Source organism: Monodon monoceros, unplaced genomic scaffold, assembly GCF_005190385.1.
Source record: "Monodon monoceros isolate NGI ecotype Baffin Bay Population unplaced genomic scaffold, NGI_Narwhal_1 Super_Scaffold_5, whole genome shotgun sequence".
Taxonomy (NCBI): Eukaryota; Metazoa; Chordata; class Mammalia; order Artiodactyla; family Monodontidae; genus Monodon; species Monodon monoceros.
The window spans coordinates 24005742-24031737 of NW_021703782.1; the positions used below are offsets into that span (position 1 = coordinate 24005742).

Below are 25996 nucleotides of genomic sequence, written 5' to 3' on the forward strand. Positions count from 1 at the left end.
GTAGCACATTTGTGCAAAGTGGTACCATTAAAAATAAATTTTAAGTATGAATACCCCAGCAACTGTGTGCAGTAGGATTGTTGCTGAGAGCATAGTGCTTTATTGGAGGGCAGTTAGTAAGATGTTCCTGGGCTTCCAGTGCAAGCCCCGAGGTCATGGGAACAGTCTTGGATGCCCTCAGTCATCAGCTGATATCTCAGTCATCAATTAGTTATCTATTATTAGTTATATATCTATAATTAGTTATCTATCTATCATCTGTTAGTTATCTATTGCTGCTTAACATTTTCTCCCAAATTTAACAGCTTAAACCAACAAAACACATTTATTATCTCACCATTTTCTGTGGGTCAGGTATTTGGGAGCAGCACAGTTGGTGTTCATGCTCAGGGCCTCTCCTATAGTTGTGGCCATGTGGGATCACTACAGTCTGAAGACTGCTCAGGGCTGGAGGGTTAGACTTCAAGGTGGTTCACGGTTATGCCAGCAAGTTATACAGGATTGCTGAGACACAACATAGGAGGAAGATACTCTTGGTAGGATTTTCACATAAAATCAGAAAGCAGACAGAATATTAACGTGCAGCCCCTGGCCAGGATAGGGCAGAACAAGACTCAGACATCTTCAAAGTCTGGCTCCAAGAAGAATGGGATCCAGGCATAATTTTGAGAAATGATCAATCCTGGGCACGTGCTTTGATAGCAGAAGGCAATTTCAACCCGTTGGTTTTATGAGTTTGGGCCTACAGGGAGTATGTGTAGAGGAGAGGAACAGGGAAGGGCAGGCACGCTGCCTTGGCCTCAGTTCGTCAGATAACTAAAGTGGATGTAGACCAGTTGTCACAACCAAGTCATATGGATCTGCTGCTTGCTTGCATTCACAGTCATGTGCCTGGGTTCCTCATGCTTATCCTCAGCCACAGAAACAGCCTCAAGTTGTCCCTTTTTGTATGCAACAGGAGTTGATGTCACATATCAGAAACTGTCCCCAACTAGTCAAGAGTAACTGGGTCCAGGTATCTGGGCTAGAGGTTTTGCTTCTTGAGAACTCTTTGCAGTCTATGTCCGTGGTTGTCACCACAGACCCCGGCAGGCTGAGAACTGACTGAGGGATATCTAGGCCTCTCATCTGATGGCAGAGTTTCCAGCTTGCTCCCACCTCAGAGTATCCCCGTTTAGTCTGTCAAAGTGACCAAGAACATCCACAGTGTGGCATTGCCAAAGCCGGTTGAGTAGGATGTCATGGACCTGGGTGATGAGTGTCCCTAGGGAAGGTAAACTGATCCCAGGTTGGCACCAGGCCTCAGAGCCATGCAGAGTCACCAAGATGATATTGTAGTTCTGTATGACCTCAAACATCATCTGCTGAAGACTAAAACAGAATATGGACCCAAATGGGTTGATCTTGTTTAGGATGAAAAACCCATGCCAGAACTCCAGACTTCTCCTTTGTGTGGCCCAGAAATTCCTGGATGTTGTCTCATTGCATAAGGATGTATAGTTGGACAACTGCCTTTTCTTTCTTTATGGCTAATGTAATCCTAAGCTCAGAGTGGTGAGATACCAAATGCTTACCTGCATTCTGGCCTCCATTAATGGCCAGGCCTATAATCTGTGTCGGGTTGGCAGAGTCAGAGGTCTGAGGTCTAGTTCCATGTCTGAGAACATCTGCACTATCAGTGTATACATTGTCCAGGAAACTGCTCAGGGTCATCCTAGTAGCCTTGGGGTCCTACAGGCTTTTTCTGCTGTTGGCATTCACCTTTTTTATAGTCACTTCCTGACTTATCTGGAGAGAAGTTAGACTGCTAGCAAAATTAGGCTTATCCTTGGGAGGATATCCACAAGTCCAACAGAAAAAAGAAAGACCATCCTCTGAAGCTGAGGTGAACGAGCTGCTCAGTGGAGCTATACATTCCAGGATAGGTTGTAGCCAGATTGATTAGTGTGCTCATTAGTGGGGCTTTGGCCTGAGAGATAAAATAGACTGGAATATTTTAATTTCATTTTGTTGAAGTTCCGTACTGTGGTCATCTTAAGCCTCTGAAGAAAAGCATCAAGTGATAATTTGATCACATCATGAGTTAGATCAAGGATGAGGTTTCAGTTTGGGGGCATTTTTTTATAATGCAACGTGCTTCTTAAGAATGGCTATTACCTGACCAGAGGCATTCCCAGCATGAACTGGCACTGGGCCCCTGCAGGTCCCGCAGTAGCTTAGCTTGATGGTCCTGGGTGGCCACCATGAAGCCACATAGGACCAGAGCCATGTGGGCCCTGCCATACAGGACCCGCTACCCCTGCTGTAGTGGCTATGCTCCCTACCTCCTACCAGGCAGTAGTGGCACCAGCCCAGACCTCACCTTTTAAGCTAATATTCTGATCCTCATACCACCAAAGCATGATTGAAAATTTTGTAACCATTTAGTATTGGCCTAAAGTTACACTGTTAGCTCACATGTTGAATGAATTAGAATTAGTTGAGCTGCACATAACAGAAAACTTAAAAATAAGGAAGGTTCAAAGTACTAGTTTATTTCTCTATTGCTTAAATGAAATTGCAGGATATGTTTTCAAGGGCTAGAATGGTGGTTTCATGATCATCAGGCTCTGCCATCACCCGTGTGACTTCCAAATCATAGTGCAGTTATCACTTTAGCATTTCAGACATCGGGAAAGGGCTGGGCAAACCAGGGCTCACCTTTTCCATTGAAGGACACTTCTCAGAAGTTGTAACACCCATCATTTTCACCTACATTCTAATGGCCAATAAATTAGTGCAAGGGAGGCTGGAAATTTAGCCTTCATTATGCATGGCCATGTAGCCAGTGAAAAAATCGGAGCAAGAAAGAAGTACATATATTGGGGACTACCAGCAGTTTCTGCCCCACATGCTTTAGGGGATGCAGGAAAAAAATATATAAGGAGAGGAACAATTTATATTCTTTGAAAGACATAGAACACAGTAATTGCTGAATCTCTAAAGGGACATAAGTTGTCATTATATACATTTCAAAGTATGTAGGTGCTTTTCAACTGCTTGGTTTTACCTAATTTGCTACAAAAAGAGCATGCTGTCCCAGGCTATGTTAAGAACACTCCCTTTCTCTCTGCACCTTTCCAGTTTTATGATTTTTATTATTTATTGGGAAACCCTCAGATGTTCTAGACCTACTTGGGTAAGTATATTTTTAGAACTATATCTCTAATGGAATTGCCAGGTTAAAGGAGATTTACATGTAAATTCTGATTGATAGTACCAAACTGCCTTCTAAAATAATTTTACCGTTTTACGTGTTGAGCAGATTTTTATAGTTGAGACTGATAGAAAAAAAACAGTCATAAATAAATAGCAACCTTCTGTGTTCTAAAACACTTTTTAAAACAAAATTTCCACTAGAGGGTGACATTTAACTATCAGAAAATTAAAAAGTAACCTAAACAATAAAATTATCTTACTTGTAGAATATTGTTATAATAAAATCATGGTAGTACAATGTTAGAAACCAAAGTGACCTAAAATCATATTAATAGAATGCTGGGACCAAAAGTGACCTTATAGATTATCTAGGTCAACCCTCTTATAGGGAAATACACCCAGAATGTTTGAATGATTACCCATGTTGGCACAGCTATTATTGTCAGATGCAGTTGGAGCATACGACTCTTTTCCCCAGATTTACTCTCTGGTGTTGTTAGTGCTAATGTACTGTTTGTGAGGAGTTGCAAGAACATTAGAATTAACATGTGTCAGCATTCACAGTCCATGCAGCATAATAAGTCAAATGGGTGGCAGTTTCTGGGGGAAGTGACAGTTAAGTATGTTTTCATAACTGCTCTCCCTGAAATGCAATGAAATGAAAAAAAAGATTCAAAAATAGGGAAAATTTTAAATTAAAAAGAATATTTGGTCCTGGCACAACTTCAACTACTGGGAGCTATAAAAAATAAAATTGGCAGCTTGGATAATCATAAGGGTTTGAGAGACAACCAAGAACTAGGGCAGGGTTGAACAGTAAGGTTCATCTACACAAGACCAGCCCTTCAAGACTGGAGAGGTGACTGTTTCATGTAATGCAGAGAAACCAACATAGATAATCAAGTAAAACGAAGAAACAGAGGAATATGTGTGAAACAAGAAAGAACAAGATTAAACCTCAGGAAAAATCCTTAACGAAACAGAGATAAGTAATTTACCTGATAAAGAGTTCAAAGTAATGGTCATAAAGATGCTAGCCAAACTCAGGAGAAGAATGGATGAACACACGGAGAACTTCAACAAAATATGGAAAATATAAGAAAGTTCCAAACAGAAGTCCCCAAGCTAAAGAGTACAATAACTGAACTGAAAAATACATTGGAGATTTTAATAGCAGACAGCATGAGACAGAAGAAAAGATCAGTGAACTCAAAGACAGGGCACAGGAACTCACCAAATCAAAGCAGCAAAAATGAAAAAGAATGAAAAAAAAGTGAAGATAGCTTAAGGGATTTATGGGACAACATGAAGTGTGCTAACATTCACATTACAAGGAGTTCCAGAAAGAGAAGAGAAAGGGTCTGAAAACATATTTGAAGAAGTAATGGTGGAAAACTTCCCTAAACTGTGAAAACAGTTCTCCAGATCCAGGAACCCCAGAGAGTTCCAAATAAGAGGAACCGCAAAAACCCCACACCGGCACATTAAAATTAAAATACCAAAATTTGAAAACAAGGAGAGACTCTTAAAAGCAGCAAGAGAAAAACAATTGTTATGTACAAGGGAACACCCTAAAGACCTTAAGCAGATTTTTCAGGGGAAACTTTGCAGGTCAGATGAGAGTGGCATAAGTATTCAAAGGGCTGAAAGAAAAAAATTTCCAACCAAGAATTATCAACCTGGCAAAGTTATCATTCAGAATCGAAGAAGAGGTAAAAGAATTTTGCAGATAAGCAAAAGCTAAAGGAGTTCATCACCACTAAATCAGCCTTAAAAGAAATGTTAAAGGGATTTCTTTAAGCTGAAAAGAAATGGCACTAATTAGTAACAGGAAAACATGAAAGTATAAATCTCACTGATAAATGTAAATATGTAGTATAGGTAGTGAATTCATCACTTATAAAGCTAATACATAGGTTAAAAGACAAAAATAGTAAAAACAACTAACTACAATAATTATTTAAGGGATATACATGATAAAAATATGTAAAATGTAAAATCAAGAACATAAAATGTTGAGGGGGAGAGTAAACATGTACAGCTTTGGAATGTGTTTAAGTTGTTATCAACTTAAAAGAGACTGTTGTAAATTTAAGTTGTTATTTGTAAGCCTCATGGTAACCATAAAGCCAAAACCTATAGTAGATACACAAAAGGTAATGAGAAAGGAATATTAGCATACCACTAAAGAAGGTCATTTAACCACAAAGGAAGAAAGCAAGAGAAGAACAGAGAAACTACAAAACACTAGAAAATAATGAACAAAGTGGCATTAAGTACATACCTATCAATAATTACTTTAAATGTAAATGGACCAAATTCTCCAATCAAAAGAAATAGAGTAGATGAACAAATAAAAAACAAGACCCCTCTGTACGCTGCCTACAAGAGACTGACTTCAGGTGTAAGGACACACAGACTGAAAGTGAAGGGGTGGAAAAATATATTCCATGCAAATGAAAACCAGAAGAAATCTGTGGTAGCTATACTTATATCAGACAAAATAGACTTTTCAAAAAGGCTATAATAAGGGACAGGAGGGCACTACATAATGATAAAGGGGTCAATTCAACAAGAGGATATAACATAAATATTTATGCACCCAGCAGAGGAGCACCTACATATATAAAGCAGATATTGACAGACCTAAAGGAGAAACAGACAGCAATATAATAATAATAGGGGACCTTAAATTGATCACACATCAATGGATAGATCATCCAGGGAGAAAATCAATAAGGAAACATTGACCTTAAAGAACATGTTAGACCAGGTTGACTTAACAGATGTATATAGAACATTCCTTCCAAAAGCAACAGCATACACATTCTTTTCAGGTATATATGGAACATTCTCCAGGATAGAACATATATTCTTAACTTATATAAGTCTTAAATATAAGAAGGTTGAAATGATGTCAAACATCTTTTCCAACCACAGTGGTATGGCTAGAAATCAATTACAAGAATACTGGAAATTTCACAAATATGTGGAGATTAAAAACATGCTACTGAACAACCAATGGGTCAAAAAAGAAATGGAAGCAAAATAAAGAAATACCTTGAGACTAATGAAAATGGAAATACAACATACCAAAACTTATGGACTGCAGTAAAAGCAGTTCTGAAAGGGAAGACCATAGCAATATATGCCTATCTAAAGAAACAAGAAAAATCTCAAAAAACTTAACTTGATACCTCAAGGAACTGAGGTATAAAGATAAAGAAGAACAAATGAAGCCCAAAGTTACCAGAAGGAAGGGAATAACATAGATCAGAGGGAATTCCCTGGTGTTCCAGTTGTTGGGACTCTGTGCTATCACTGCCAAGGGCCTGGGTTTGATCCCTGGTTGGGGAACCAAGATCCTGCAAGCCACTTGGTGGGGCCAAAAACAAACAAACAAACAAAGCAAACAAGAAACCTATGAACATAGATCAGAACAGAAACAAATGAAATAGAGACTAAAAAGACGTTAGAAAAGATCAAAGAAACTAAGAGCAGATTCTTTGAAAGGATAATCAAAATTGATAAATCTTTAGCTAGATTCACCAAGAAAAAAAAAAGACTCAAATAAAATCAGAAATGAAAGATGAGTCTTTACAACTGCTACCACAGGAATACAAAGGATCATAAGAGACTACTGTGAACAATTATGCACCAACAAATGGATAAACTCCTAAAAGCAACCTTCCAAGACTGAATCAGGAAGAAATAGAAAATCTGAACAGGCCAGTTACTAATAGGGAGATTGAATCAGTAATTTAAAACCTCCCAACTAAAATCCAGGACCAGATGGCTTCACTGATGACTGCTACCAAACATTTAAAGAGGAATTAATACCAGTGCGTCTCAAACTCTTCCAAAAAGAGGAGGAACACTTCTGAACTTACTTTAGAAAGCCAGCTTACTCTGATACCCCAAACAGACAAGGGCACAGAAAAGAAAATTATAAGCCAATATTCCTGGTGAACATAGATGTAAAAATCTTCAACAAAATATTAGCAAACTAAATTCAGCAATACATTAAAAGGATCATTCACAATGATCAAGTGGAACTTACTCCAGGGATGCAAGGATGGTTCAACATTTGCAAATCAATCGATGTGCTACACCACATGAACAAAAAAGAAGGATAAAAAATCATATGATTATCTCAATAAATGCAGAAAAAGCATTTGATAAAATTCAGCAACAATTTATGGTAATAACCTCAACAAAGTGGGTATAGAAAAGCTTTTGCACAGAAAAGGAAATCATAAACAAGACGAAAAGACAACCCTCAGAATGGGAGAAAATATTTGCAACCGAAGCAACTGACAAAGGACTACTCTCCAAAATATACAAGCACCTCATGTAGCTCAATATCAAAAAAACAAACAACCCAATCCAAAAATGGGCAGAAGACCTAAATAGACATTCCTCCAAAGAAGATATACAGATTGCCAACAAACACATGAAAGGTTGCTCAACATCACTAATTATAAGAGAAATGCAAATCAAAACTACCATGAGGTATCACCTCACACCGGTCAGAATAGCCATTATCAAAAAATCTACAAACAATAAATGCTGGAGAGGGTGTGGAGAAAAGGGAACCCTCTTGCACTGTTGGTGGGAATGTAAATTGATACAACCACTATGGAGAACAGTATGGAGGTTCCTTTAAAAACTAAAAATAGAACTACTATATGACCCAGCAATCCCACTACTGGGTATATACCCTGAGAAAACCATAATTCCAAGAGACATGTACCACAATGTTCATTGCAGCACTGTTTACAATAGCCAGGACATGGAAGCAACCTAAGTGTCCATTGACAGATGGATGGAATATTACTCAGCCATAAAAAGAAACGAAACTGAGTTATTTGTAGTGAGGTGGGTGGACCTAGAGTCTGTCATACAGAGTGAAGTAAGTCAGAAAGAGAAAAACAAATACCGTATGCTAACACATATATATGGAATCTAAAAAAAAAAAAAAGCTTCTGACGAACCTAGGGGCAGAACAGGAATAAAGACTCAGACATAGAGAATGGACTTGAGGACATGGGGAGGGAGAAGGGTAAGCTGGGACGAAGTGAGAGAGTGACACTGACATATATACACTACCAAACGTAAAATAGATAGCTAGTGGGAAGCGGCCGCATAGCACAGGGAGATCAGCTTGATGCTTTGTGAACACGTAGAGGGGTGGGATAGGGAGGGTGGGAGGGAGACACAAGAGGGAGGGGATATGGGGATATATGTATATGTATAGCTGATTCACTTTGCTATACAGCAGGAACTAACACAACATTGTAAAGCAATTATATTCCAATAAAGATGTTAAAAAAATAAAAATTAAAATAAATAAATAAAATAGATAGCTAGTGGGAAGCAGCCGCATAGCACAGGGAGATCAGCTCCATGCTTTGAGACCACCTAGAGGGGTGGGATAGGGAGGGTGGGAGGGAGACGCAAGAGGGAGGAGATATGAGGTTATATGTATACGTATAGCTGATTCACTTTGTTATACAGCAGAAACTAACACAACATTGTAAAGCAATTATACTCCAATAAAGATGTTAGAAAAAGATAAAGTTATTATAAAATGTTAAAAAAAAAGTGGGTATGGAGGGAATATACCTCAAAATAATAAAGGACATGTATGATGAGCTCACATCTAACTTCATACTCAATAGTGAAAAGCTGAAAGCTTTTCCTGTAATATCTAGAATAAGACAAAGGGTGCCCTCTCTTACCGTGTTTATCCAACACAGTGTTGGAAGTTTTAGCCAGATCAGTTAGATTAAAAAAAAGAAATAAAAGGCATCCAAATTGGAAAGAAAGAAGTCATACTGTCACTATTCATAGATGACATGTTATTATTTATAGAAAACCCTAAAGGCTCCACCAAAAAAAAAAAAAGAACCAGAAAAACTGTTAGAACAAATGAACTAATTCAGTTAAGTTGTAGAATACAAAATCAATAAATCTGTTGCATTTCTATACCCTAATAACGAACTATCAGAGAAATTAAGTAAACAGTTTCATTTACAGTAGCATCAAAAAGAATAAAATACCTACAAATAAGTTTAACCAAGGAGGTGAAAGGGCTGTGCACTGAAAACTATGACACTGATGAAAGAAGTTTATTAACACAAATAAGTAGAAAGATACTCCATGCTCATAGATAGGAAGAATTAATATTGTTAAAATGTCCATACTGACGAAAGTTATCTACAGATTCAGTGCAATCCCTACCAAAATTCCAACGATATTTTTCACAGAAATAGAAGAAACTCTTAAAATTTGTTGGAACCACAAAAGATCCCAAATAGCCAATGCAATCTTTTTTTTTAAAAAAATAAATTTATTTATTTATTTTTGGCTGCATGGGGTCTTTGTTGCTGCATGCGGGCTTTCTCTAGTTGCGGTGAGCAGGGGCTACTCTTTGTTGTGGTGTGCAGTCTTCTTATTGCGGTGGCTTCTCTTGTTGTGGAGCATGGGCTCTAGGCATGCGGGCTTCAGTAGTTGTGCCTCACGGTCTCTAGAGAGAAGGCTCAGTAGTTGTAGCGCATGGGCTTAGTTGCTCCACGGCATGTTGGATATTCCTGGACCAGGGATTGAACTCGTGTTCCCTGCATTGGCAGGCGGATTCATTGTTTTTTTTTTTATTTTATAAATTTATTTATTTATTTATTTTTGGCTGCGTTGGGTCTTTGTTGCTGTGTGCAGGCTTTCTCTAGTTGTGGCGAGCAGGGGCTACTCTTTGTTGTGGTGCGCAGGCTTCTCATTGCGGTGGCTTCTCTTGTTGCAGAGCACAGGCTCTAGGCGCACAGGCTTCAGTAGTTGTGGCATGCGGGCTCAGTAGTTGTGGCTTGCGGGCTCTAGAGCGCAGACTCAGTAGCTGTGGTGCACGAGCTTAGTTGCTCCGCGGCATGTGGGATCTTCCCGGACCAGGGCTCGAACCTGTGTCTCCTGCATTAGCAGGCGGATTCTTAACCACTGTGCCATCAGGGAAGTCCCTGGCAGGCGGATTCTTAACCACTGTGCCACCAAGTCCCTCCTAAGCAATCTTGAGAAAGAAGAGTAAACCTGGAGCCATTACGCATCTTGATTTCAAACTACATTACAAAGCTATAGTGGTCTAAACAATATTGTGTTGGCATAAAATGGATACATATGTCAATGGAACAGAATAGAGAACTGAAGAAATAAACCCATGCATATACGGTCAATTAATTTATGTCAAAATAGCCAAGATTATAGAAAGGGGAAAGGATAGTCTCTTCCATAAATGGTGTTGGGAAAACTGGATAGCCACATGCAAAAGGATGAAACTGGACCACTCTTACATCATACATAAAACCTAACTCAAAATGGATTAAAGATTTGAATGTAAGACCTGAGACCATAAGACTCCTAGAAAAAAACATAGGTGGTAAGACCCTTGACATCATTCTGGTGATGATTTTTTGGATTTGACACTAAAGGCAAAAATAAACAAGTAGCTACATGAACCTAAAAAGTTTCTGCACAGCAAAGGAAACCATCAACAAAATTACAAGACTGAATGGGAGAAAATATTTGTAAGTCATGTCTGATAAGGTGTTATATCCAAAACATGTAAAGAACTCATAAAACTCAATAGTGCAAAAAACAATCTGATTAAAAATGGGCAGAGGATTTGATTAGACATTTTTCCAGAGAAGACAAAGAGAAGACCAGCAGGTACATGCAAAGGTGTTCAACATTACACTATGCACCGAGGAAATGTAAATCAAAACCACAATTAGCTATAACCTCACACCGGTTAGAATGTGTAATGTAAATAATACAAGAAATAACAAGTGTTGGTGAGGATGTAGGGAAATGGGAATTCTTGTGCACTGTTGGTTGCAATGTAAATTGGTGCAGCCACTATGGAAAACAATATGGAGGCTCCTCAGAAAGTTAAAATATAACTGTTACATGATCCAGCAATTCTTCTGGGTATTTTTTTCAATGGAAACAAAAACACTAACTCAAAAAGATACATGCACCCCCATGTTCATTGCAGCATTATTTACAATAACCAAGACATGGAAACAAATTTAGTGTCCATCGATGGACGAATGGATAAAGAAAATGTGGTCTGTATATAAAATGGAATATTATTCAGCCATAAAATGAATGAAATCTTGCCATTTGTGACAACATGGATGGACCTTGAGGGCATTATGCTAAGTGAACTCAGAAAGAGAAAGACAAGTACTGTATGATCTCACTTATATATGGAATCTAGGAAACAGCATAAACAAAAAGAAGAGCAAGCTTATAGATGTAGAGGATAGATTGGTGGTTGCCAGGGGAGGGGGTTGGGGGAAATGGGTGACGGTGGTCAAAAGGTACAGACCTCCAGTTAGAAAATAAATTAGTCATGGGGATCTAATGTACAGTATGGCAACTATAGTTAATAATACTTTATTGCATTTTTGAAAGTTGCTAAGAAAGTAAATCTTCAAATCATCACAAAGAAACAATTTTTGTAATTATGTGTGGTGTTGAATATTGACTATGTGATCATTTCACAATGTATACAAATATGTAATCATAATTTTGTACATCTGAAACTAATACAGTGTTATATGTCAATTATATCTCAAAAAAAATTTTTTAAAAAGAATACAATCCAAAAAAAAGAAAAAAGAATACAGTCCCATATCATAGGCTCCAGAGAAAATTTACCTGATGTGATGACATTCAAACCCAAATGAAAGAAAACACTGAAATCTGATGTAGGGTATTTTGTGAAGTTACAGGACCCTTTTCTTGAATGTCTTTACCCCAAATCCTTAAGTTGTGGAGAAGAATGAGAAATGCGGGCTTAAATTGACTGTGGTAGAAAGGAATGTGCTGCTGACACTCATGCAGGGTCTTTGAGGTCAGGTTGTTTACAAGGTCCTTCCCTTGTTTGCCAACTGGGGTGGGTTGACCTCGTTAGCAGTATGACTGGCAAGGAGAGAGATGGAGAAAAAATATATTGAAGAATTCACAACACACCAAAAATAAATGAATGAATGAATGAATTAAAAATGGAGGGGCCAGTAAATCATAGGCTTTATGTTGACAGGATACTTTGCCTATTCTAATGGGTATAAGGCCAAAATCCAAAACACTTACACATACTCAAACAAAAGACAAGGCATTTCTCTGAGATTTTTTTTCTTTTCCCCCTTTTTTTTTTGTTATAACAACTCTACTGAGATGTAGTTCACATACCATATAATTCATCCATTAAAAGTATACATTCAGCAGTTTTTAATTTATTCAGCTTTGTGCAACCATCACCACATCAATTTTAGAACTTTTTATCACGTCAAAGAGAAACCCCATGCTCTTTATCACCCCTCATTTGCCTTTCTTCTGCCCAGACCTGACTTATCTATCTTCTATCTCTATGGATTTGCCTATTCTCGGCATTTCATAGAAATGGAATCATATAATTTGTATGATTACAAATTTTTTGACTGGTTTCTTTCACTTAGCACAATGTTTTCAGGGTTCATTCATGTTGTAGCATATATCATTACTTCATTCTTTTCAAAATTTTTTTTTGGTTGCATTGTGAGGATCTATCACATTTTGTTTATTCATTCGTCAGCTGAGAAACATTTCGCTTGTTTTCACCCTTTGGCTGTTATGGATAACATTTCTGAAGATATTCATGTATAAGTTTTTAAGTGGACATAATGTTTTCATTTTTCTTATATAAATCTAGGTAGAGAATTACTGGTCAGATGGAAGTACCAGATTATGATTAGTATGTTGAGCATCTTTTCATAAGCTTATTGGCCATTTGTATATCATCTTTGATGAAATGTCTGTTGAGATCCATTGCCCAGTTTTTAATTGGGTTATTTGTCTTTTCATTATTGAGTTGTTTGAATGTTCTGGAATTTGTTGTGTTTTTGTTTTGTTTTATTTTGTTTTGGGTTTTTTTTTTGCGGTACGCAGCCCTCTCACTGTTGTGGCCTCTCCCGTTTCGGAGCACAGGCTCCGGACACGCAGGCTCTGCGGCCATGGCTCACGGGCCCAGCTGCTCCACAGCATGTGGGATCTTCCCGGACCGGGGCACGAACCCGCGTCCCATGCATCGGCAGGTGGACTCTCAACCACTGCACCACCAGGGAAGCCCTGGAATTTTTTTTTGATGAGATATGGTGGTAGATGCCCACAAACAGTCTACTTTGACTACAGCTGCTCCTAACAATTCCCACTATATTCTTGAGCAGCGGAAAAAACTAAACAGTGACTATAAGCCATTAATATCCATTTTTCCAGCAGCTGAAAATACAGAAAGACAAGTCAGATATTACCCAGACAAATGGTAAACAGTCAAGCATTATCTACTCACTCTATATCCTTAGGAAATAGAAGAAATTGCTAGATCTACTCCTGTTAACAAAAAAGATCCACAGAGTACAGAACACAAAAATGGTACAGAATTTGTTAGTCATCATTTAGAAACCTTGCCATGAAAGGAATTAGAAAATGTAGATAAATTCTCTTTGAAATAATTAATCCAGGAAATAAAAGAACATGCTATATTATAACTGCACTCTCAAATGAAAGCATTCAAAGAAAATTGAATAAGAGGGGAAGAGAGCTGGGAGAAAGAAAGGAAGAATAAAATGATTATAGTGCTGAAAAATAAATTAGAAGTAGTTAGGAGTAGCACATGGAGGATAAGCTTGAGAAAAATCACCTACAAGTGCAATTGAAAAGAAGAAAAATCTGGAAGACAATGAAGATTCATATGATTTTTCCAAAAACAAGAAAAAATGAAAGAGAAATTATAGGTAAATATATAATAGAAGAAAATTTACTAGAGTAAAGGAGAAAACCTGGATTTTGCAGATCAAAGTACTTAACAGTTTATTTAACAATCCCCATTATTGAATATAGACTTGTTTTTGGCTTTTTATAATAAGAAGCTGTTAGCCTTTGTCTTCATTTCTTTATGATATATTCATAGAATTCAAATTGCTGAGACAGAGAATATAAACATTTTAAGTTATGCATTGTCAAAACAATGTTATAGGTAAAAGTGTCATCTCATTGTTTTAATTTACATTTATCTTGTTACTTGTCAGAGCAAACATTTTTTTCCATGTAACTTGTCTTTTACCTCTGAGTTTTTAGTGCATGTTATGTGCCTTTTTCTTTTAAGTTTTCATATCTCCTTGTCATTTTTATAGTACAAATTTTCCTGTTTATTTCTTTTCTTTTAGTTATAAAGCCATTTTGTATTGATAGTTTGTGTTTTTATGTAATCATATTTGCTTTTTTGTTGTTATTGTTTGCTTAGAAAGTTCTTTCTCACTCAGTCATCAGTTACATGTCTATATTCCCTCCTAATACTTTATGGTTTCAGTGTTAACATTTAAGTAAGTAATTCACTTGGAGTTCATTTTGGTTTTTGGTATGGAGTGAGGATCTGATTTCACTCTTTTAAGAAGTAACCCATTTGCACAGCAAAGGAAACCATAAACAAAACAAAAAGACAACCCAGAGAATGGGAGAAAATATTTGCTAACGAACTGACTGACAAGGGATTAATGTCCAAAATGTACAAACAGCTCAAGCAGCTCAATATCAAAAAATAAACAACCCAATCAAAAAATGGCCAGAAGATCTAAATAGACATTTCTCCAAAGAAGACATACAGGTGGCCAAGAGGCACATGAAAAGATGCTTAACATCACTATTAGAGAAATGCAAATCAAAACTATTTAGATATCACCTCACACCAGTCAGAATGGCAATCATCAAAAAATCTACAAACAATAAATGCTGGAGAGGGTGTGGAGAAAAGGGAAACCTCCTACACTGTTGGTGGGAATATAAATTGGTACAACCATTATGGAGAACAGTTTGGAGGTTTCTTAAAAAACTAAAAATAGAGCTACCATATGATCCAACAATCCCACTCCTGGTTATATATCTGGAGGAAACCATAATTCAAAAAGATATATGTACCCCAGTGTTCATTGCAGCACTATTTACAATAGCCAAGACATGGAAGCAACCTAAATGTCCATCAGCAGAGGAATGGATAAAGATGTGGTATGTATATACAATGGAATGTTACTCAGCCATAAAAAAGAATGAAATAATGCCATTTGCAGCAACATGGATGGACCTAGAGATTGTCATACTAAGTGAAGTAAGTCAGACAGAGAAAGGTAAATATCATATATTATTTATATGTGAAATCTAAAAAAATGGTACAAATGAACTTATTTACAAAACAGAAATAGAGTCACAGAAGTAAAAAACAAACTTACGGTCACTGGGGGTAAAGGGGAGGGGAGAGATAAATTGGGAGATTGGGACTGACATATACAGACTACTATATATAAAATAGATAACTAGTAAGGACATTTAGCACAGGGAACTCTACTCAATACTCTGTAATGACCTATATGGGAAAAGAATCTAAAAAAGAGTGCATATCTATATATGTATAACTAATTCACTTTGCTGTACACCTGAAACTAACACAACATTGTAAATCAACTACACTCCAATAAAAATTTTTAAAAAAAGTAACCCATATTTGCCATACTTTTTCTTGGTTACTTTTTCCTATTACTTGGTGACATTTCATTTTGCATATTTTGAAAGTAGTTTTGTCTCTTAATTTTATTTAAAAGTTGACTGTGCTTTGATACAAAAAAGTTTTTTTGTTCCTATTTTAGAATGAGGAGAGTTTATCTTCTGTTATTACTGACCTCAGCATAATAATGGAACCCACCGAATATTCAGAATTAAGTGAATTTGTGTCTAGGTAAGATATTTTACTTTTCTTTTCTTAGGAATTTCTTTCAGCTTACAATTTTAAGTTTACCTGTTCTTTTTTCTTGATAAGTAAATATCAAAATATCTCTGAAAGCATAACACCATTATTGTGGCTTATATTTAAGCCTATATTTTCTATGTCTCTCATTCACTCAATTAAAATTTATTGTACATTCACCATGTACTAGGCATTAAAATAAAATGTAAGCAAAACCAGATATAATCCTTGATCCTCATGGAATTTATAGCCTAGAGTGAAGTTATATTAAATAATTGCAGAAATAAATCTAAAATTATCGTTGTGGCAAATGCTACAAATAAGAGTTGCACAGTGCTGTTGAAGCGTGTATCAGGAATTTGACTTTCAGGGAGAACATAGAATAATTTCCTGAAACTTGAGCTGATATCTGAAAAATGAGCAGGCATACACTAACAAAAGAGGTCCTAGATAGGATAGCTTATACACAGGCACTGTGCTGGTGGGGGGACAGGAGGCCAGAGTGTCTGGGAGAGGGCAAGAGCAGGGGAGAATGGTATAAGATGTGGTTAGCAACGTATGTAAGGTCCACACTATGGATTTTGGTATAAGGAGTTTGACCATAGTCCTAAGATCAGTGTGAAGCTCTTGAAAGATTTTAAGGAGAGCCTAAGGAAGGCGGAAGTGTGACATCCTGGAAAGAATTATTTTTGATGTTGCAGGGAGAAGGGATTTAAGGGGTGCAAAATTGGATACAGGAGGGTCAGTGACTAGCCTATAAAACAGTTCAGGGAAACAGAAGTTTGTAGTTTGGACTAGAATAATGGTGGTTGAGATAGAGGGCTGAATGGATTTGGGGGATATTTAGGAAGTACAATTGAATAGGCATAGTGTTGGTTAAATAAGAGGAGTCAGGAGTCACTGACAGGTGCTAACTCCTTGGTGATGGTGATTGCATTTGTTGAGATAGGAAAAGTTGGAAGAAGACCATGTCAGATGAGTTGGTGACTTCAGTTTGGACATGTTGAACTTAAGTGCCTTTGAAACACTGAAGTAAAAATAAGAAGTAGGAAGCTAAGAAGAGGTGTAGGTAGGAGATATAAACACTGGGGTTATCTGGCAGTGGGTAAAGTTAAAACTTTGAGCAGGAATGAGACTACCTATGGAGAGAATATAGAGTGAAAATAGGAAGAAGACTGCCACTGAACCTTGAGGAATTCTAAAATGTCCTGCTGAGTAGAATTAAAGGATCATGCAAAGAAATTAGAAAACTGAGAGATGGGAGGAAAACCAGGAATGTGTTGTTGACCATTGACAATTGTATTGACACTTTTTCTTTCACAGTTTGCTTTCTTTAAAGCAATCCTTTCAGTGTTTACTGGAGTACATGGGTTGTGAAAATAAGTCTGCTATATTGTTTTTGTCTGTGCATGCATTTTTTTGGGCTGCTTTCAAACGTTTCTATTAATACTGTTTTTTGACAGTTCGTGCTATTTCTAAGGTGTGTTTATGTGAAAATTCTCAACCACATCTTTTCAGATACTTTTTCTGTCCTGTTCTCTTTCTTCTTCTCCAACTCTGATTAGCCATATGTTAGAACATTTGATATATTGTCTCAGTGTTTGGATGCTCTGTTCTATTTCTTTCACTCTTTTTTTCTTTGCATTTCATTTTGGATAATTTCTATTACCGTATCTTAAAGTTCACAGATTCTTTCCTCAGCTGAAGTCCATTCTGCCAATGAGCCCATTAAAGAAATTCTTCATCTCTAAAGTAATGTTTTTTTATTTCTAGTGTTTTCATTTGATTCTTAATTTTTATCTCTCTGCTGAAATTCCCCATTTCTTCATGAATGTTATCTACCTTTTTTCACTAGATCTTTTAACTTATTAATCATAGTTATTTTTTTCTTTAATGTTTTATTATGGAAAATTTTAAATATAGGTTCCCCCACATCTGAAAATAGAGCATTCCTATGAAACCTTTTGTAAGCCAAAATGGTGTAAAGTGAAGAAGCAGTTACCTCAGGACACATTTTGCTAACAGATGTACAAAATAAATCAAGATACAGCACAAATGCTCACAGACACATTTCAAAGCTATGGTGGCTTGATGCTGAGATGCTGAGTGTAGTTTCTGGGGAAGGAGCTTGGTGGTGCCACTTCACTGCTCAGGGTGCATGTTGTCTTTATGATAGCTCGCTCCAAAACAAACCCTGAATGTTATTTTCATTTTTTGCCTTTTTTCGTAAAAGTGAAAATTCTTCCATCAGATTTCTTTCGATTAGCAAAAAGAGGTAATAATGTAGGTCTTTGGTAAAAGTGAAGTGGTGTGAATCAAACTTTTGAAAAGTGGGGGGATACATGGATATGTAAAAATAATAGTATAATTAACCTGTAGCTACCCATTAGGCACCTTCAACAGTTATCAGTATTTTTCCAATCTTATTTCATCTATTCTTACACATTTTAAACTTTCAATTTGGAAATAATTAGAGACTCACAAGAAGTTGCAATAAAAACAATATACAAGGAGATCACTTCATCCAGCCTCTGAGAGTGATAACATCTTGCATAATTATAGTATACTATCAAAACCAGAAATTTGATATTAGTAAAATCCAGAGAGCTTTTGCACATTTTACCAGTTTTGCAAGCACTTGTGTGTGTAACACTATAACATTATATATTAATATATATAATATATATTACCTTTTTAACCATTTTTAAATGTACAGTTCATTGGTATTAAATACATTCATAGTGTTGTACAACCAACACTACCATCCATCTCCATGACTCTTTTCATCGTATAGAACTGAAAATCCATACCCATTAAACAGTAGCTCCCCATTTCCTTCTCTGCCCAGCCCCACCATTCTTATTTGTCTCTGATTTTTAATCATAGTTATTTCATTGTAAATTTATTTATTTGTTTATTTATTTACTTATTTTTGGCTGTGTTGGATCTTCATTGTTCCGTGCGGGCTTTCTTTAGTTGCGGCGAGTGGGGGCTACTCTTCGTTGCGGTGCGCGGCCTTCTCATTGCGGTGGCTTCTCCTGGCGTGCGGGCTTCAGTAGTTGTGGCTCCCGGGCTCTAGAGTGGAGGCTCAGTAGTTGTGGCACACGGGCGTATTTGCTCCATGGCATGTGGGATCTTCCCGGGGCAGGGCTCGAACCCGCGTCCCCTGCATTGGCAGGCAGATTCTTAACCACTGCGCCACCAGGGAAGCCCAATCACAGTTATTTTAAAGCCCATATCTGATATTACCAACATTTGAGTCATCATTGAGTTCAGTTCTGGTGATTAGTCTACAATAGTTTGTTTTTTCTTGAATTTTTGTGTTCCATAATTTTTTATTGACTGATGGACATTGTCTGTGGAAAACAGTAGAGTCTGAAACAAATAGTAGTTATGCCCAGAAATGGGTACATTTCTTTTATCGGGCTCTTAGTATGGGGTTTAATTCAGGGTAGTTAGCAGTTGAGCTGGGTTTGGGATTTTTGTTTCTTTCATTATTTTTAGGCACCAAAGGCTTCAAATTCTTCCAGCAGTGAATTCAAACTCAACTTCAAATTCAGTTCTTCCTTATGCTTAGAATAGGGTTTGGGGAGCTGGAGGGTTTTCATCAGTGTTCCAGCTTCACTCTCAACTTTTAGTAGTCCCTGTATATCTGCATCTCAGTGGGGAATGTTTCTCCCTGCACTTGACACTCCCTCAGCAGTAGGTGGTGATGCCTGTTTCTTGGTGCTAGGCTCATGGTGGGAACAAAGGGAGATCTGTGTTCCATGGTCCATCCTTAGTATTGGGCAGGTCCTGTAGACCTGCACCTCAGGGGTTGAGAACACCAGTTTTTGTGCTCCTCCTCCCCAGTGCAGCCAAACTCAGCCTGGGTCTGGTGTTGATCTTGCGGGGAGAGAGTTCCTTGCCCCTCCCCCCACACCCCAGGGTTATGCTTGCTTTTGGTGTAGGATCATACACCCAAAGGGTTTTGTATCCCTCCCGTGCAACAGAGGGATTTAAGCTTCTGCTCCTTTTTCCAAAGCAATGGATCTCTCTCTTGGTAGCAGGAGTGTTTTCTGCCCCTCTCCCAGAATCATATGGGTTTGACTTTTACTCCTCCCTTGGAGGCAAGGTTTTTTTTTTTTCTTGCACTGCTTTGCTGCTGCTTCTTTAGCAGCTTAGGGTTTTTGCTTCCTACCAAAGAGAAGTTCTGGCTTCATTTTGTACCCCAGCAGCAGCTGATCACCTCTTTGTGCCTGTGCCACTGAGGGGAGCTCTCTCTGGGCTCCTGCCATGATCTTTCTGGTGGAGTCCCTTTGTGTGTGGGGTTCCCATCTGTTCCAAAATGGCATCCACCCCACATTTGTCCTTCAAGAATTTGTTGAAATGTTAGCTGATTTCTTGTTATCCACTTGTATGGTAACTGCTTCCCTCCCCTATGTTTAACCAAAGGAGAATAGTTTATGTGTCTTGTTTCTCCTTAGAGGGAGAAGAATTTTAATTTATTTGATTGCCTTGTAACCTCAGGTCTTTGATGGGCTCAAGAAAGTTTATGATTTTATAGATTATTCAGATTTTCCAGGATGTTAGATTGAGAGTGACCTTCTCTGCAGATTTTTACATCTTAAGTAGAAGTGGAACTCTATCTTGGTTTTCTTTGATTCTCGTTCTGGAATTTGGGGCATATTATTTTTTCATCTTCTGCATCCATCTTACCCTTTCTTTATATTTTCTATCTCTTCATATCTTTGTGCTTATTCCTGATTGTTCTTCAGATCTGTATTTCAGTTCAGTAATTATTTCTTCATTTTCTGACTAATCTCTTTAAAAAAAATTTTTTTTAAATTTTTATTGGAGTATAGTTGATTTACAACATTGTGTTAGTTTCAGGTGTACAGCAAAGTTAATCAGACATATATCATCTCTCTTTTTAGATTCTTTTCCCATACAGGCCATTACAGAGTATTGAGTAGGGTTCCCTGTGCTATAAAGTAGGTCCTAATTGGTTATCTATTTTATATATAGTAGTGTGTATATGTCAGTCCCAGTCTCCCATAATCTGCTCTTAAACCCCTATCCATTGTCTTTTTTTTTTACTGAAGTATAGTTGATTTACAATGTTGTGCCAATCTGTGCTGTACAGCAAAGTGACTCAGTTATACACATATAGATATTCTTTTCTTATATTCTTTTCCATTATGATTTATCACAAGATATTGAATACAGTTCCTTGTCCTATCCATTAGGACCTTGCTTATCCATTCTAAATATAATAGTTTGCATCTACCAACCCCAAACTCCCAGTCCATCCCTTTCCCTCTCCCCCTCCCCCTTGGCAACCACAAGTCTGTTTTCTATGTCTATGACTCTGTTTCTGTTTTGTAGATGGGTTCATTTGTGCCATTTTTTAGATTCCACATATAAGTGATATCAAATGGTATTTCTCTTTCTTTTTTAAAACAATTTTTTAATTTAATTTAATTTTTTTTATACAACAGGTTCTTATTAGTCATCAGTTTTATACACATGAGTGTATATATGTCAATCCCAATCTCCCAGTTCATCACACCCCCACCCCCACCACCCTGCCGCTTTCCCCGCTTGGTGTCCATATGTTTGTTCTCTACATCTGTGTCTCAATTTCTGCCCAACAGACCAGTTCATCTGTACCATTTTTCTAGGTTCCACATATATGCATTAATATACGGTATTTGTTTTTCTCTTTCTGACTTACTTCTCTCTGTATGACAGTCTCTAGATCCATCCACGTCTCAACAAATGACCCAATTTTGTTCCTTTTTATGGCTGAGTACTATTCCATTGTATATATGTACCACATCTTCTTTATCCAATCGTCTGTCGATGGGCATTTAGGTTGCTTCCATGACCTGGCTATTGTAAATAGTGCTGCAATGAACATTGGGGTGCGTGTGTCTTTTTGAATTATGGATTTCTCTGGGTATATGCCCAGTAGTGGGATTGCTGGATCATATGGTAATTCTATTTTTAGTTTTTTGAGGAACCTCCATACTGTTCTCCATAGTGGCTGTATCAATTTACATTGCCACCAACAGTGCAAGAGGGTTCTCTTTTCTCCACACCCTCTCCAGCATTTATTGTTTGTAGATTTTCTGATGATGCCCATTCTAAGTGGTGTGAGGTGACACCTCATTTTAGTTTTGATTTGCATTTCTCTAATAATTAGTGATGTTGAGCAGCTTCTCGTGTGCTTCTTGGCCATCTGTATGTCTTCTTTGCAGAAATGTCTATTTAGGTCTTCTGCCCATTTTTGGATTGGGTTGTTTGTTTTTTTTAATATTGAGCTGCGTGAGCTGCTTATATATTTTGGAGATTAATCCTTTGTCCATTGATTCGTTTGCAAATATTTTCTCCCATTCTGAGGGTTGTCTCTTCACCTTGTTTGTAGTTTCCTGTGCTTTGCAAAAGCTTTTAAGTTTAATTAGGTCCCATTTGTTTATTTTTATTTTTATTTCCATTACTCTAGGAGGTGAATCGAAAAAGATCTTGCTGTGATTTATGTCAAACATGTTCTCCCTATGTTTTCCTCTAAGAGTTTTATAGTGTCCAGTCTTAAATTTAGGTCTCTAATCAATTTTGAGTTTACTTTTGTTTATGGTGTTAGGGAGTGTTTTAATTTCTTTATTTTACATGTAGCTGTCCAGTTTTCCCAGCACCACTTACTGAAGAGACTGTCTTTTCTCCATTGTATATCCTTGCCTCCTTTGTCATAGATTAGTTGACCATAGGTGCGTGGGTTTATCTCTGGGTTTCTATCCTGTTCCATTGATCTATATGTCTGTTTTTATGCCAGTAACATATTGTCTTGATTACTGTATCTTTGAAGTATAGTCTGAAGTCAGGGAGTCTGATTCCTCCAGCTCCGTTTTTGTCCCTCAAGACTTCTTTGGCTATTTGGGGTCTTTTGTGTCTCCATACAAATTTTAAGATTTTTTGTTCTAGTTCTGTAAAAAAAAATGCCATTGGTAATTTGATAGGAATTGCATTGAATCTGTAGATTGCTTTGGGTAGTAGAGTCATTTTCACAATATTGATTCTTCCAATCCAAGAATGGTATATCTCTCCATTTGTATCGTCTTTAATTTCTTTCATCAGTGTCTTAATACTTTTCTGCATACAGGTCTTTTGTCTCCCTAAGTAGGTTTATTCCTAGGTATTTTATTCTTTTTATTGCAATGGTAAATGGGGGTGTTCCCTTAATTTCTCTTTCAGATTTTTCATCATTAGTGTATAGGAATGCCAGAGATTTCTGTGCATTAATTTTGTATCCTGCAACTTTCCCAGATTCATTGATTAGCTCTAGTAGTTTTCTGGTGGCATCTTTAGGATTCTCTATGTATAGTATCATGTCATCTGCAAACAGTGACAGTTTTACTTCTTCTTTTCCAATTTGTATTCCTTTTATTTCTTTTTCTTCTCTGGTTGCTGTGGCTTTAGAGGAAATGCTTTCAGTTTTTCACCATTGAGAATGATGTTTGCTGTGGGTTTGTTGTATATGGCCTTTATTATGTTGAGGTAGGTTCCCTCTATTCCCACTTTCTGGAGAGTTTTTACCATAAATGGGTGTTGAATTTTGTCAAAAGCTTTTTCTGCATCTATTGAGATGATCATGTGGTTTTTCTTCTTCACTTTGTTAATATGGTGTATCACATTGATTGATTTGCATATATTGAAGAATCCTTGCATCCCTGGAATAAATCCCACTTGATCATGGTGTATGATCCTTTTAATGTGTTGTTGGATTCTGTTTGCTAGTATTTTGTTGAGGGTTTTTGCATCTATATTCATCAGTGATATTGGTCTGTAATTTTCTTTTTTTGTAGTATCTTTATCTGGTTTTGGTATCAGGGTGATGGTGGCCTCATAGAATGAGTTTGGCAGTGTTCCTTCCTCTGCAATTTTTTGGAAGAGTTTGAGAAGAATGGGTGTTAGCTCTTCTCTAAATATTTGATACAATTCGCCTGTGAAGCCATCTGGTCCTGGACTTTTGTTTGTTGGAGGATTTTAAATCACAGTTTCAATTTCATTACTTGTGATTGGTCTGTTCATATTTTCTGTTTCTTTCTGGTTCAGTGTTGGAAGGTTATAGCTTTCTAAGAATTTGTCCATTTCTTCCAGGTTTTCCATTTTATTGGCATAGAGTTGCTTGTAGTAGTCTCATAGGATGCTTTGTATTTCTGCCATGTCTGTTGTAACTTCTCCTTTTTCATTTCTAATTTTATTGATTTGAGTCCTCTCCCTCTTTTTGATGTGTCTGGCTAAAGGTTTATCAATTTTGCTTATCTTCTCAAAGAACCAGCTTTTATTTTATTGATCTTTGATATTGTTTTCTTTGTTTGTATTTTATTTATTTCTGCTCTGATCTTTATGATTTCTTTCCTTCTACTAACTTTGGGTTTTGTTTGTTCTTCTTTCTCTAGTTCCTTTAGGTGTAAGGTCAGGTTGTTTATTTGAGATTTTCCTTGTTTCGTGAGGTAGGCTTGTATTGCTATAAACTTCCCTCTTAGAACTGCTTTTGCTGCATCCCATAGGTTTTATATCATCTTGTTTTCATTGTAATTTGTCTCTAGGTATTTTTTGTCTTCCTCTTTGATTTCTACAGTGATCTCTTGGTTATTTGGTAACACATTGTTTAGCCTCCATGTGTTTGGGTATTTTCGCTGGATATTGAATTCTGGGTGACAGTTCTTTAAAAATGTTGTTTTACTTCCTTCTGGCCTCCATTGTTTCTGTTGAGAAATCCACTCTCTTGGAATCCTTGTTCTTCTATATGATATGTGTCTGTTTTCCTCTACTGATGCAGGAAGTTTTCTTTTTCTTTAATTTTCAGTAGTTCGATTATGATGTGTTTAAGCATGGATTTCTCTGAGTTTATTCTCCCTAGGGTTTTCTGAGTTTCTTGAATTTGTAAGTTTATGTCTTTTTACCTAATTTGGTTTTCAGCCATTATTTCTCCAAATATATTTTTCACTCAGCACTTTTTCTTCTTTGCTTCTGGGTCTCTGATGACATGAATGTAAAATCGTTGGTATCGTCCTACATGTCCCTGTGGCTCCATTCATTTAATTCAGTTTTTTCCTTCTGTGTTATTCTGATTAGATCGTTCCTGTGTACTCACGAGTACAATCAGGGTATTAAACGGTTCCATCAATGCCAAAAAGCCCTTATACCCTCTCCCCACTCTTAACCCACGGCAATACTTGCTCTGATCTTCATTACTAGAATTTTTCCTTTACGAAATGTCAAATAAATGAAATCACACAGTGTGTAACCTTTTGAGATTGGCTTCTTTACTTAGCATAATGCCTTTGAGATTCATCTGTCTTTTCATTTCTGAGTAGTATTCCATTTTATGTATAATAGGTTTTTTATCCATTCACCTACTGGAGGACATTCAGGTTATTTCCAGTTTTGGTGATTATGAATAGTGCTGCTCAATAGAGTTTTTTATGTGAATGTAAATTTTCTTTTCTCTAGGGTAATAACCAGAAGTGGGGTTGCTGGGTCATATGATAAGAATATGTTTAAAGTTATAATAAACTGCCAAACTGTTTACCAGAGTGACCATACCATTTTGCATCCCCACTGGCAGTGTGTGAGAGTAACTGATAATATTTTAGTGAATTAAGTTCTGATAATCATTTGATTTTAGACCTAATATTCCTAGGAATTTAATTTTTAAAGAAAAGTTTAAAAGTGTTATTCCAAATTTCTCTCTGTGCTTTGCTTTATCCTTGAGAAAGAGACATTTGGAGTTACTTTTTTGATTCCTCTAGTTGCATTGGAAATGTGCCATTGCCAACATTTTGTGAAGGAAATCCATAACATCTGTTTTACATCCAGTGAAGTTTGAACTATGCTTGGGAAAATAGATAAATTGCAATCACTCTTACAGCTCTAAGAGCCGATACACACACACACACACACACACACACACACACACACACAGAAAAA

At 37.0% G+C, this 25996-nt stretch overlaps 1 protein-coding gene across 1 annotated transcript in view; it reads left to right on the forward strand.

The window, feature by feature from the left end:
* CENPP (centromere protein P) overlaps nt 1–25996 on the forward strand; it is a 230689-nt gene that overhangs the window by 20636 nt on the left and 184057 nt on the right. The window contains exon 4 of the mRNA XM_029201721.1: nt 15924–16012. Within this exon, the coding sequence (XP_029057554.1) occupies nt 15924–16012 (89 nt within the window). The remainder of the gene's footprint in view (nt 1–15923; nt 16013–25996) is intronic.